This window comes from Pollachius pollachius (genome assembly GCF_949987615.1).
Source record: "Pollachius pollachius genome assembly, chromosome: 11".
NCBI lineage: Eukaryota > Metazoa > Chordata > Actinopteri > Gadiformes > Gadidae > Pollachius > Pollachius pollachius.
Window position 1 is genome coordinate 2,474,252 of NC_136944.1, and position 13,898 is coordinate 2,488,149.

General features: G+C 44.4%; 1 protein-coding gene across 1 annotated transcript in view; it reads right to left on the reverse strand.

Annotated features, from left to right (window-relative positions):
* Positions 1-13,898, reverse strand: part of LOC307083218 (voltage-dependent T-type calcium channel subunit alpha-1I-like) — a gene marked incomplete at its 3' end in the record, with an annotated part of 145,112 nt that overhangs the window by 91,496 nt on the left and 39,718 nt on the right. The window contains exon 4 of the mRNA XM_079747052.1: positions 5,511-5,608. Within this exon, the coding sequence (XP_079603178.1) occupies positions 5,511-5,608 (98 nt within the window). The remainder of the gene's footprint in view (positions 1-5,510; positions 5,609-13,898) is intronic.

A 13,898-nucleotide genomic window follows, 5' to 3' on the forward strand; every position in this document is an offset into this window, starting at 1 on the left:
TGCTACGAATAATGTTGGAGTCGACCAAAAGTTGTGTTTGTCTTAAGTTTACACATTACTCCTCAAATGACTGATAAGTTTTGTCTTTATTAAAATCACCATCTAGTTGTGAGGGAGCAGGATGGTGACGTGGTCAGGGGATTGAACCCCAGCCAGGAGTACTCGGGTTCTGACCCCAGAGCCGAATGGAGGCTTCGTAAAGCAAGCGGCTCCTCGGCCTGCTGTCCCCTGTTTCTGGAGAAACATCCCAGGCTGCTACTGAGTCCCCTGTTTCTGGAGAATCATCTCCAAGCTGCTTCTGAGTCCTCTGTTTCAGCAGGAAACCCCTCTAAGCTGCTTCTGAGGCCACGTTTATACATAGCAGGGTATTTAGAGAAACTAATATTCCCCCCCCCCCCCCCCCATTTTCAAAAATAACATTGTGCACTCAACATTGTTTTCACAAAAAGTTGCCATTTACATCAACCCGCATAAATGTGCCGTTGAGCGCCAATATAACTATGCCAAACCAATGGGCGGCAGTGTAGGGAGAAGGATTAAGCCATGCAAGCCAATCAGAATCCTCTGAATCAACAACAACGAATAACACAAGCGACTTCCTGTTCCTTTTAAAACAACCAATATGGCGCATGATAGCCAAACAAACTGTAAACATAGGGCGCTCACATGACGTTAAGCATTTTCTGGCATTTTCTGGCGCATAATGTGACGCTTGAGAACCTAAAACACTTTTTCTCCCAGTTGACACGACAACACATAACCGCAATATCAGAAATCTCCACTTTGGCCGAAGTTTTAAAACAATCGTTTTCTGTGATAAATACTGGGTTTTTGTGTAGATGAGTGGCCAAACCGTGTGGAAATATCTGCATTTTCCCTTCGTATAAACGAGGCCTGAGTCCCCTGTTTCTGGAGAAACATCTTCAAGCTGCTTCTGAGTCCCCTGTTTCTGGAGAAACATCTCCAAGCTGCTTCTGAATTCACTGTATCCACAGGAAACCTCTCTCACCGGCTCCGGATAAAAGCGTCTGCTAAATGTATATTGCTAAACCATCAAGTATTACAGAAATAGTTGTGTTGTTTAACATCAGTGATTTGGTTAAGTCATATAGAAGAGCAGTAATGGCGTTCAGCAGTTTAAACACGCGAGCGAAAGAGCTCTAAGGGAGCGTGGTGTAATGTATATCTAATGTACTTATAATGTGTGTTGTTCCAGCTAATGGGACTGCAGTGATGCTTTTCTCCTAATGTGCAGCAGCAGCACTTGGAGGGCTTTAGGACCCTTGGGCTCTGCATGTGTTTACTCCCAGAGGACGCTGCCGTTAGAGAGCCGTTACATTAGAACTAAAGAGAGAGAGAGAGAGAGAGAGAGAGAATTTAATTAATGTATATTAATATATATTTTAAATAGAATTTGGATACAAAGCAGGTTCACTCTCATCTCCTGTCCAGGTTCGACCCCCCCTCCCCCCCCCCACACACACACACTTCTGACTGTTTTTATAATACATAACACCAATTTTGGTTAGACTTTACAAAAATACACACACAGATGCACACACACACAAACACACCCACATGCACACACAGACACACACGCAATCCCGGTCTATTATCTGCCACTCTGATGGAAGGCTCCAAATGGAACAGTGTAGGGGTCGGGGAGAGGTGTGCTCCCTGCGTGTTGCACAACAAAGCAGGGAACCGGGAACAGATAACTGCAACACACGTTTCCCCGGCGTGTAATGGCGTTGCACAGAGGGTAATGAAGAGGCCAAGGCCCAGCCAGGAGTATAACCGTTCTATTCTACTTACTGAGCAGGCTCCACAGACTGTGGACCCTCTATCGGTGACAATCAGTCACCGATAGAGGGTGGTGATTTGTTGCTTTTAAAAGGTCTACCTCTTCAAATCAGAAGCATTTCTTTAAATGTTAAACTCATGTTTCACTCTAAGCAGCAAGACATACACACACATACACACGCATATTTGTAAATACACACATACACACGGGTGTGAATGTACGCACACGCATATGCACGCACACACAAACATGTGTACATACACACACACGGGTGTACATACACATGCACACACACACTGCACTAAGTGCCTGAGTTACCCCTCAGCGAGGCGTCTCCTCCGTCAGGTCACATCATCACGCGTTCAGACACCTCCCAGAGACCTGCTCCACCGGCCAATCACAGCACTTAACACCTCATCCCATTAGCGTTAATATTTAACGAGCCCGCCGGCGGCGACAGATCTCGCTCAAATATTCATTCACCGCTTTAACCGGAACAACGGGAGGAAGAGGAAGAGGAGAAGAACTCCTTAAGTTCAGTTCATTAACTACACAGAGGAAGAGTAAGAAGAACTCCTTAAGTTAAGAAGAACTCCTTAAGTTCAGTTCATTAACGACAGGGAGGAAGAGTAAGAAGAACTCCTTAAGTTCAGTTCATTAACGACAGGGAGGAAGAGTAAGAAGAACTCCTTAAGTTAAGAAGAACTCCTTAAGTTCAGTTCATTAACGACAGGGAGGAAGAGTAAGAAGAACTCCTCAAGGGTCTGATGAGCGGTTTATTCAGTTCACCCTGTCCGAGCCGCTCAACCATCTCTCCGTTCACCGCTTGCTCTGATGCGAGGCTGTGAGGCTTTGATAAAGTGAACCGGGTTTGAGGGATGGAGGGTTTGAGGGTTCAGTCAATGAGTCAGGGTTAGTATCAGTACTATACTTAGTATTATTATAACTAAGAGTAGAATTGGTGTTATTTTTAATGCTAACCCTGTTACTTAACCATGCTATATTATTGCACTGTCTGTATAAATAGGCAACGATATTAAATTCATCATTGCAAAGAAACTTGATATATGAACGCAGACAATGCAGCAGTAGGGATTAAAGTAAGAACTGGTATCAGAACACGTTTTAAAAATATAAAAATAAAGGATAAGACACCCAGCCGATCAGAGCGGCTGTTTCTGGTGGAACCAATGAGCCGCTGGCGCCTGGCGAGCCACCAGCCGTGGAGGTGGAGGTCGATCTGAACCTCGCTGATCGGGCAAATTGGTGTTCACAGTGATTAGCGGAGCCTGTGGGGGTGCGCGGGACGCGGAAATCAATAGATGGTGCCTGAGTTTGGGCAGAGAGCAGAGGTATTGTGTGGAGGACGGTGTGTCCAGGCTGTACAAACAGAGAGTTCTGCTCAGGCTCTTCTCTACGACCGACGGGCTGTGGGAAAAGGTCTGGTGTCACATTTATAATATGCACGTCTAAAGGACACAGAGACGAACGACATTGAACTCCTGGCAGGAAAGACAGGGTTACAGCCTCCATTACAGAGAGAACAGTGTGTGTTCGAGTCCAAAGCGGTCTTGGGCACCGGGGGGTGGGGGGTGGGGGGGTTGACACAGTGAGGGGTTTAAGATGGTCGGGTCTATTGTAGCCAGTATTGTAGATATATAGCATGACTACAGGGTATCGTAGGTAGTATATAGTATGACTATAGGGTATTGTAGCCATTATTCTAGATATATATTTATATATTATGCCTATAGGGTATTGTAGCCAGTATTCTAGATATATAGTATGACTATAGGGTATTGTAGCCATTATTCTATATATTTATATATAGTATGCCTAAAGGGTATTGTAGTCAGTATTCTAGATATATAGTATGACTAAAGGGTATTGTAGCCAGTATTCTAGATATATAGCATGACTACAGGGTATCGTAGGTAGTATATAGTATGACTATAGGGTATTGTAGCCATTATTCTAGATATATATTTATATATTATGCCTATAGGGTATTGTAGCCAGTATTCTAGATATATAGTATGACTACAGGGTATTGTAGCCAGTATTCTAGATATATAGTATGACTATAGGGTAATGTAGCCAATATTCTAGATATATAGTATGACTTTAGGGTATAGTAGCCATTATTATATATATATATATATATATATATATATATATACATATATATATAGGGAATTGTAGCCAGTATTCTAGATACATAGTATGACTACAGGGTATCGTAGGTAGTATATAGTATGACTATAGGGTATTGTAGCCATTATTCTATATATTTATATATAGTATGCCTAAAGGGTATTGTAGTCAGTATTCTAGATATATAGTATGACTAAAGGGTATTGTAGCCAGTATTCTAGATATATAGCATGACTACAGGGTATCGTAGGTAGTATATAGTATGACTATAGGGTATTGTAGCCATTATTCTATATATATATTTATATATTATGCCTATAGGGTATTGTAGCCAGTATTCTAGATATATAGTATGACTATAGGGTAATGTAGCCAATATTCTAGATATATAGTATGACTTTAGGGTATAGTAGCCATTATTATATATATATACATATATATATATATATATATATATATATATATATATATATATATATATATATATATATATATATATATATATACATATATATAGGGAATTGTAGCCAGTATTCTAGATACATAGTATGACTACAGGGTATCGTAGGTAGTATATAGTATGACTATAGGGTATTGTAGCCATTATTCTATATATTTATATATAGTATGCCTAAAGGGTATTGTAGTCAGTATTCTAGATATATAGTATGACTAAAGGGTATTGTAGTCAATATTCTATATATATAGTATGACTACAGGGTATCGTAGGTAGTATATACTATGACTATAGGGTATTGCAGCCATTATTCTATATATATAATATGTCTATAGGGTATTGTAGCCAGTATTTTAGATATATAGTATGACAATAGGGTAATGTAGCCAGTATTCTAGATATATAGTATGACTATAGGGTATTGTAGGCAGTATTCTAGATATAGGATATAACTATAGGGTATTGTAGCCAGTATTCTAGATATATAGTGTGACTATAGGGTATTGTAGGCAGTATTCTAGATAGGATATAACTATATGGTATCGTAGACAGTATTCTAGATATATAGTGTGACTATAGGGCATTGTAGGCAGCATTCTAGAAATATAGTATGACTATAGGGTATCATAGCCAGTATTCTAGAGAGAGGGTAGGATTATAGGGTAATGTAGCCAGTATTCTAGATATATAGTATGACTAGGGTAATGTAGCCAGTATTCTAGATATATGATATGCCTATAGGGTAATGTAGGTAGTATTCTAGATATTGGATATGACTATAGGGTATTGTAGGTAGTATTCTAGATAGAGGGTATGACTATAGGTTACTATAGGCAGTGTTCTAGGTAGAGACTATGGGGTAATATTGGTAGTATTCTTGGCACATAGATAGTATTCTAGGTAGAGAGTATGACTATGGGGTAATACAGGTAGTATTCTTGGTATATAGTTAGTATTCTGGGTAGTATGGGGTAATACAGGTAGCATTCTTGGTATATAGATAGTGTTCTAGGTAGAGCGTATGACTATGGGGTAATACAGGTGGTACGCTTGGTACATAGATAGTGTTCTAGGTAGTGGTGAGGAGGTACTTACTAGGGACTCTGTTGATGGCCTTCAGAGGTCGGAGCACGCGGACCGTCCTGATGGCCGACAGGTTGATGTTCTGGAGGTCCAGAGAGTATTCCACCATCCTGGACACACAGAGACACCATCAGCACGCTGTCTTCATAACACAGTCAGAGGTTAGAGGTCACCGACAGCAGGACACTGGGGTATCTTTAGTGCGTTGAGGAGCAGGGGGCAAGGGGGAGGGGGGGGTTGAGGGCATCTTGGACAAGGATTAACGTATTGGGGATTGAACACAGTAACTCTCACTGGAAGGTCGAACCCTAGCCACGCTGCCATCCTGCCCCCACTGCCTCGCTCTCTTTCTGGGGGGGGCAGAATGGGCGCCCCCCCCCCCCCCCCCCCACAGGTCCTGCCCCCCCAGGTCCTGCCCCCAGGGGAAGCAGAGGCTGGGGTCGGGAATCTGTTTTTCCTTTGTGGATAAACCCCAGCGCCTTCCAGCAGGAGAGGAGAGGAGAGGAGCTTTGCTTCCTTGATTTGCTTTCACCAGTCACACACACAAACATCACAATTAATTTGACACTCGGGGCAAAAAGCGAACAACAGTTCTGGTTCCTGTTGAGTCTTTTAACAGCAGGACAACAGAAGTCCCCCTGCTCCTCTTTAAAGCATAAAGGGAGCTTATCTGTGTACGAGCGTGTGGTTGTGTATGTGTGTGGGTATGCATGTGTTCATGTATGTGTGTGGGTATGCGTGTGTTTGTGTGTCTGCGTGCGAGCGTGTGTTTGTGTATGTGTGGGTATGCATGTGTTTGTTTGTCTGTGTGCGAGCGTGTGGTTGTGTATGTGTGTCGGTATGCGTGTATTCGTGTATGTGTGTGGGTATGTGTGTGTTTGTGTGTGTGTGTGGGTATGCGTGTGTATGTGTGTGGGTATGTGTGTGTTTGTTTATGTGTGTGGGTATGCGTGTGTTTGCGCGTGTTTGTGCATGCGTGTGTGCGTCCGTATGTGCGTGAGTGTGCGTGTGTGTATGACTGTGTGACTGTGTGTTTGTGTGTGAGAGTGTGTGTCAGTACATGTGTGTGTGCGTGTGTGTTTGTGTGTGTGTGCGTCACGCACACACACACAAACCAACTCTCACACACACGCACAGTGCGTGTGTGTGAGAGTTGGTTTGTGTGTGTGTTTGTGTGTGTGTGGAATGGGACAGCAACTGTGATCAGAATAGAGTGAAGAGCTGAGGGGGAGAGAACACAGAAAATAGAGTGAGAAGGAGGAGACTCAGAGAGAGAGGGAGGGAGAGAGGGAGGGACTGAGAGAGAGGGAGTGAGAGAGAGAGGGAGAGGGAGAGAGAAAGAGAGAGAGTGAGAGAGAGAGAGAGAGAGAGAGAGAGAGAGAGAGAGAGAGAGAGAGAGAGAGAGAGAGAGAGAGAGGGACAGAGAGAGAGGGGGGGAAGAGAGAGAGAGAGGGAGGGAAGAGAGAGAGAGAGGGAGAGGGAGAGGGAGAGGAAGAGAGAGAGGGCGAGGGAGAGGGAGAGAGAGGGAGAGAGAGAAGGAGCTCTGCACTGAACCCAATGTTATCAGTGTGGATATATGTACTGTGATCATGCATTTACCGTCTATTAATACCTGAATGTATCATTTGGAAACATGTTCATGTCATGCCAATTCAATACGGTGGGAGAGAGAGAGAGGGAGAGAGAGAGAGAGAGAGAGAGAGAGAGAGAGAGAGAGAGAGAGAGAGAGAGGGAGAGAGAAAGAGAGCAAGAGAGAGAGAGAGAGAGAGAGAGGAAGAGAGTGAGAGAGAGAACAAGAGGGAGAGAGCGTAAGTGTGAGAGCAATAGAGGCAGCTGGGGGAGATCGATGGGGAGGGAGGGAGAGAGGAAGAGGGAGAGGGAGAGAGCTCTTTCAGAGGACAGTGCAGAATAGAGGAATGCAGAAAGAGCGGCAGAGCGGGAGTGGGAGGGAGGGAGGGAGGGAGGGAGGGAGGGAGGGAGTGTACTATTGTAAATGTCTTAAAACATCATTCTATTGTAAGTGTTGCTGCAGGATGCTGTGGCTCCAGCCAAGCCCTGCATCTGTGAGCTAGCCAGAGCCACAGCAAGCTGTGAGAACCCCCGACCCAAACCCCTTCACAGAACAACAGCCACAGACCGCCAGGCTGGGTGTGTGTGTGTGAGTGTGTGTGTGTGTGAATCAATGTGTTTCTGTGTGTGTGTGCATGTTTGTGTGTGTGTTTCTGTGTGTATCTATATGGTACTATGTGTGTGTTTGTGTGTGTGAGTGTGTCTGTGTGTCTGTGTCCGTTTTTCTGTGTGTGTATGTATGTGTATGTGTCCGATGCTAAATGTGTTTGCTGCTCTAACTTCCATTCCTCATATTTATAGTTAAGGTTTACTAAGAAACACACGGCAGGTGTTCAGATGTATGTAAACATATAGATGGTGTGAAAAGACGGCCTGCTGGACCTCACTCCAGAGATTTCCCAGGCTTCCTTAACCTGGTTGGCTCATCCCGAACCACAACTACGGAACACCTCAGGGCACAGAACACCTCAGCACATAAGGCTGCTGGCTGCTGCTCTCTGCGTCTTCTAGATGATACATCCACGATCACAAAAGAGCAGCAGAGAGAGAGCAGGAGAGAGAGGAGGAGGAGAGAGAGAAGGAGAGAGAGGGGGAGAGAGCAGGAGAGAGAGCAGGAGAGGAGGAAAGAGAGAGCAGGAGAGAGAGGAGGAGAGAGCAGGAGAGAGAGCAGGAGAGCCAGGCTGATGAAGTGATGAACATCAGAGCGAAAGGATGAGAGGAAACAGTTGGTGTTGTTGATGTTGATGTTGTTGTTGTTGTTGTTGTTGTTGTTGTTGTTGTTGGTGTTGTTGTTGTTGTTGTTGTTGTTGTTGCCGTGTGAGCGGAACAGTTCTCAGCTCAGCTTGCAGCTGGTGTTCAGCTGAAGTATCAACAACTCCACCAGGGCTAGCTGTGGGGGGGGGGGGGGGGGGATTTGAGTGCTGATGAGTGTGTGTGTGTTGGGGGGGGGGTGTTGTTGAGTGTGTGTGTGTGTGTGGGGGGGGGGGGGGGGGGGGCTGATGAGTGGCACCTCGCTGAACGGTGTGGATGAGTGCGACCGTGTGCATGAGCACAGACTGAGTCACCGCTGCTGAAGAGCCTCAGGATTAAAGGCCTGATTAAAACGTATTGTTATTAATGTTACGTTGTGTGCTCATGTTACGCCTGTGTATGCCGGATGCGTCGTTTTATGTACCCCAGTTCGTGTTTTGATGTTTGTGTGTGCATAGGTGTGTTTGGCATGTAAATGAGGGTGTGTGTTCCGGTCTATTTCCGAACACATCAAGCAGCCCTCTGCTTTTAGAGAGAGAGACATTTGTGTGCCAGTGTTGCCTCTCTCTCTCTCTCTCTCTCTCTCTCTCTCTCTCTCTCTCTCTCTCTCTCCCCCTCTCTCCTCCCTTTCCCTCTAACTCCCCTCTCTCTCCTCCCCCTCTCTCTAACTCTCTTGTTTTGGCGAGCCTCCCTTCATCTCAAACACTTTTATCTGTTTAGTGGCAGCTGGAAACACCTGCTGCATGAGTTTGTGTGTGTGTGTGAGTGTGTGTGTGTGTGTGTGTTCATGTGTATGTGTGTGTGTTATGTGTGTGTGTGTATGTGTGTGCGTGTGTCTGTCTGTCTGTCTGTCTGTGTGTGTGTGTGTGTGTGTGTGTGTTGTACCCTGTGATGCTGTGTAATTAGTGGAAACGTCGAGGGAGTATCTAGATAAATCATCACTAAATGTACTTCATTGCTGAATTATCCAATCTAAATCCAAACCCAAACCCGGGATGTTAATTGATGAGCTATGAACAATTAGCCCTAATTAGGCACTCACTCATCCTCCATCTGAATGCCACGAGGCCATATGTTCCATATTAGTACTGAGTTCTGAGTGTTTATTCTGCTATCTTCAAAACTTCCCTATAGCAACATGGTAGGTTAGTGGTGAGTTAGTGGGTTAGTGAAGGTGGTCACTTAGTGACATACTGCAGTGACCAACATCTTCATCCCCTGTCAAAAGCTGTTTGACAGTTATGCAGAAAAACTCAGCCTGAACTGTCCCGTGTGTGAAGAGTTTGTAAATCATCACAGCAAAGCTGTGTATCCTGATCAAGGTCACCTCCACCCCTCAGAGGGTTCAGTCTAGGGCTGCAACTAACGACTATTTTAATAATCGATTAATCGGTCGATAATTTTTTCGGATGAATCGGATAAAAAAATAAACATTTGTAATTGCCTCATCTTTATTCAAAAACTGAACATTACTTCACATTCACAGTGCAGACTGAAGTGTAAAAACACCAGGTTATTGCTCCAGCGTCCCGGAACTATTAAAAGTAATATTTAATGATAAAAAAAGAAGAAAACATAACTGGGATAACACAAAAAAAAACATACAATGTATAATATACATTTATAAATATACAGTATATAAGGGATGTCCATTGTTAACCGGTTAACCGATAAAATCTTTAACCGGTAAATACTAGCGGTTAAAAGTCTTTATTGATACCACTATTGATACTGTCCTATTATTTTGTTGAAATATAACTTGTATTATTGCTTTAATTGCTGATAAGATTACCATAGCTCAAGATAGGACATTAAACAGGTCATAATTCTATCTTTACTATCTATTTTATATTGCTGGGAAAACAAGTTTTCGCCAAAATCTCAAATTTCTTTTTTTTTTGTGTTGCATTTGAACACATCAATCATATTACTGAGCCGACCTGAACACGTCACATTTGACACTGTTTGCTACTTTTTTTTAAAGATAACTAGCTCTATATCCTGCCGATTTTAACATGGATTTAAATACTGGATTACTATTTTTAACTGACGGGACTTTCTACACCTTCCGGTTGTGTGATTACTACCGCTGCTTTGAATGACTGTTGATGCACGCGGTGCCGACTCCGAGCCCGTCTGCACACCGTCTGCAGCACCAGCAACTGACAGAGTTTTGGGTTGGACTAGACGGATACTGAGTTGAGGGAGTTTTTTTAACCCAAAGACAGTGAAGGTACAACACTTTTATATAGGTGTACAGTCCAGTTTTAAGATATGACCAAAATACAAGCTGTGGTCGCTCACACTAAAGCTCGCTGTGGGCGTGTATGAACCATGAACCAACCTGCCGGCGGCTGGCTGTAAACAATGCCGCGCCTACGAGTGACGTATTAATCGCGCGACTCAACGAATCGATGACCAAATTCATTACCAACGCTTTTAGTAATCGATTGTTATCGACGTTATCGATTCCCTCAGAGGGTTCAGTGACCTCCACCCAGTATGCTTAAATGTCTTCACATTCATACGCTTTGACCAGGACACAGAAAGAACAGGGAAATAAATCGGGGGCGGTTTATGCATGGCTGTAAATGAAAGATGGGCAACGAATTTCACAGTGCGTGAGAGGCACTGCTCACGCCACTACGAAATCATGACGGTGTCGTTTCGTCCCCACTATCTTCCCCGTGAATTTCAACAACTGACTGTAATTCTTGTTTATGTCCCTGGCCCTGACAACGCGCTAGCAGCAGAGCGCATTTTAGAATGCTACAACAATGCCGTCTCCAGGGCAACTGAACAGCCTGTGTTTTTGCTTGGAGATTTCAACAACTGTGACGTCATCACACTTCTATTAAATTTAGAGCAATATGTAACTTCTCCAACATGTTTGGACAGGACGCTCGATTTATGTCTAGGAAACGTTCCTTATGCATATATATCAAAGCCCTGCACTGCCCTTGGGTCGTCAGATCATAATGTAATTTTACTACTGCCTAATTATAGAGAAATATTAAAAACACACAAAATCCAGACCAAAACCATCCAGGTCTGGAAGATGGATTCTGTAGAAAAGCTGAGAGGATGTTTTGAGTTTACGGACTGGGGAATATTCTTCAAAGCATGCAATGGTGACCTAAACATGCTGAATTAATCCATATGCTCCTACCTCTCATTTTGTGCTGATAGTGTTATTCCAACCAAACAGATCAAGCACTATGCCAACAACAAGACGTAGGTAACCAGAGATCTCAAACACTGTCTCAATTTGAAAAAAATAGCTTTTATTCAAGGAGACAAACAATGTGTCAAAGATCTCACAAGGGAGCTGAAGCAGAAGACCAAGCTTGCCAAGATCAAATACAAGGACAAAATGAAGAAGAAGTTCACCAGTGGAGATGTGAGGGATATCTGGAAGATTCTGAACACCATAATGGGCAGAACTCAGAATGCTGCCAAGATACAATGCCCAGACCCTGTTGCCTTTGCTGAAGAACTAAACACCTTCTATGCCAGATTCAAGAGCACTGATTCTGTGGAGGATGGGGTCACATACAACTACCCCTCTGAATCCATCTGTGTAGAGGAGAAGAGGGTTGTTTCAGTCTTTACCCGTCTCCAGTCTACAAAAGCTCCCAGACCAAACGGGCTGAAGGGACGGATATTGAAGAAGTGTGCAACCCAGCTAGGTGGTGTGATGACACAACTCTTTCAGCTATTTCTGGATGCTAGCTTTGTTCCCAGGGCATGAAAGGAGAGTACCATCATTCCTGTTCCTAAAAAGCCTCATGCCAAAGCCCTGAACGATTTCCAACCTGTGGCACTAACCTCTATCCTCTGCAAATGTATGGAGAGAGTTGTCACAGAGGAACTCACCACCATGGTTGGAGAAAGTCTGGATCCATTGCAGTTTGTCTATAAACCACGACGGGGTATGGAGGATGCCAGTCTAGCTCTCCTGGACACTGTGACCAGGCACCTTGACACCCAACACTCCTTTGTCAGGATTCTATTCATGTATTTTTCATCAGCCTTCAACACAGTAAATATCAACACACTTCTACATCGCCTTCAGCAGCTACAAGTCAACCCAACACTGATGCTCTGGATTAAGGAGTTCTTAATGAACAGACCCCAGCATGTGAGAGTGCATGGTGTGACATCTACCAACACCATTTTAAATACCGGAATCCCACAGAGATGTGTCTTGTCACCAATTCTCTTTTCTATATACACAAATGGAGGATCAATGGACTAAAACTATTTAAATATGCTGATGACATGGCGTTGGTGGCCAACCTGACAGACGAGCACACCCTGTCCACTTTCAGGCAATATGTCAGCATCATGGCCCTGTGGTTCAAGAAGAGCTCACTGCAACTAAACATCAGCAAGACCAAAGAACTGTGTTGCCATAGGTGCTGGGCACCCGAAACCCCACATCCACTCTCCACACCTTTAAGACTGGAGGGGCAAATGGTTGAACAGGTTAAACATTTCAAGTACTTTGGCACCCAGATTGACCACCGCCTGTCCTTCACCCAGCACGGAGACGGAGTTTACAAAAAAGCCCAACAACACATGTGTCTCCTGAGGAAGCTGAAAGGGTTCGATGTCAGAAAGGACATTTTATTAACGGCTTGTCAGACACTGATCGAATCTGTCATCTTCTTCAACATTACATCTTGGTACAGCTTGCTAACAAGCAGATGCAAGGGAAAACTTGCTAGGATAATTAAGCAGGCAAGCAAGATAACCAGCGTCCAACAAAAACAGCTTTCAGACTTGCACACTCAAGCAGTGGAAAGGAAGACCAATTCCATTCTCCTGGATCCCTCCCACCCCCTCCACGGCTGTTTTGAGCTGCTTCCATCAGGCAGAAGATACAGAGTGCCTCTAGCCAAAAAATCTCTCTATACTAAATCCTTCATACCCAAGGCAATACACACACACACAACATACTTCTTAAACAAGCACCACATACACACAATTAGAGAACAGACTGCCTTCAATCAAAGACAATTTTCTAATATGGCAACATGTTGGACAAACAAAGCTTTTGAACTTTGAACTTTGAACTTTGAACCCCTCAGAGGGTTCAGTCACCTCCACCCCTCAGAGGGTTCAGTCACCTCCACCCCTCAGAGGGTTCAGTCACCCCCTACCATCAGGTCAACCCCAGCGTCTCCACCCGGAGCAGAGAACCTCTCTGATGACACGTCAGTGGCACGCTCCTCTGTCATCTCCGAGCGGGGAAGTGACACACGAGTGTCACTGGAGTGTTGTGAGGCCACGGCAGTGAGTGTGAATCTGTGTGTGTGTGTGTGTGTGTGTGTGTGTGGGGGGGGGGGGGGAGGTGCACGCATGTGTGTGGGTGTGTGCCTCTGTTTGTGTGTGTGTGTGTGCCTCTGTGTGTGTGTGTGCCTCGGTGTGTGTGTCTGTATGGTGTCTGTCTGAAGGATGATGGAGCCAGCAGGTACAGAGAGCAGTCATGCAGAGAGAGAGAGACAGAGAGAGAGAGAGAGAGAGAGAGAGAGAGAGAGAGAGAGAGGGGGGGGGAGAGAGAGAGAGAGGGAGAGA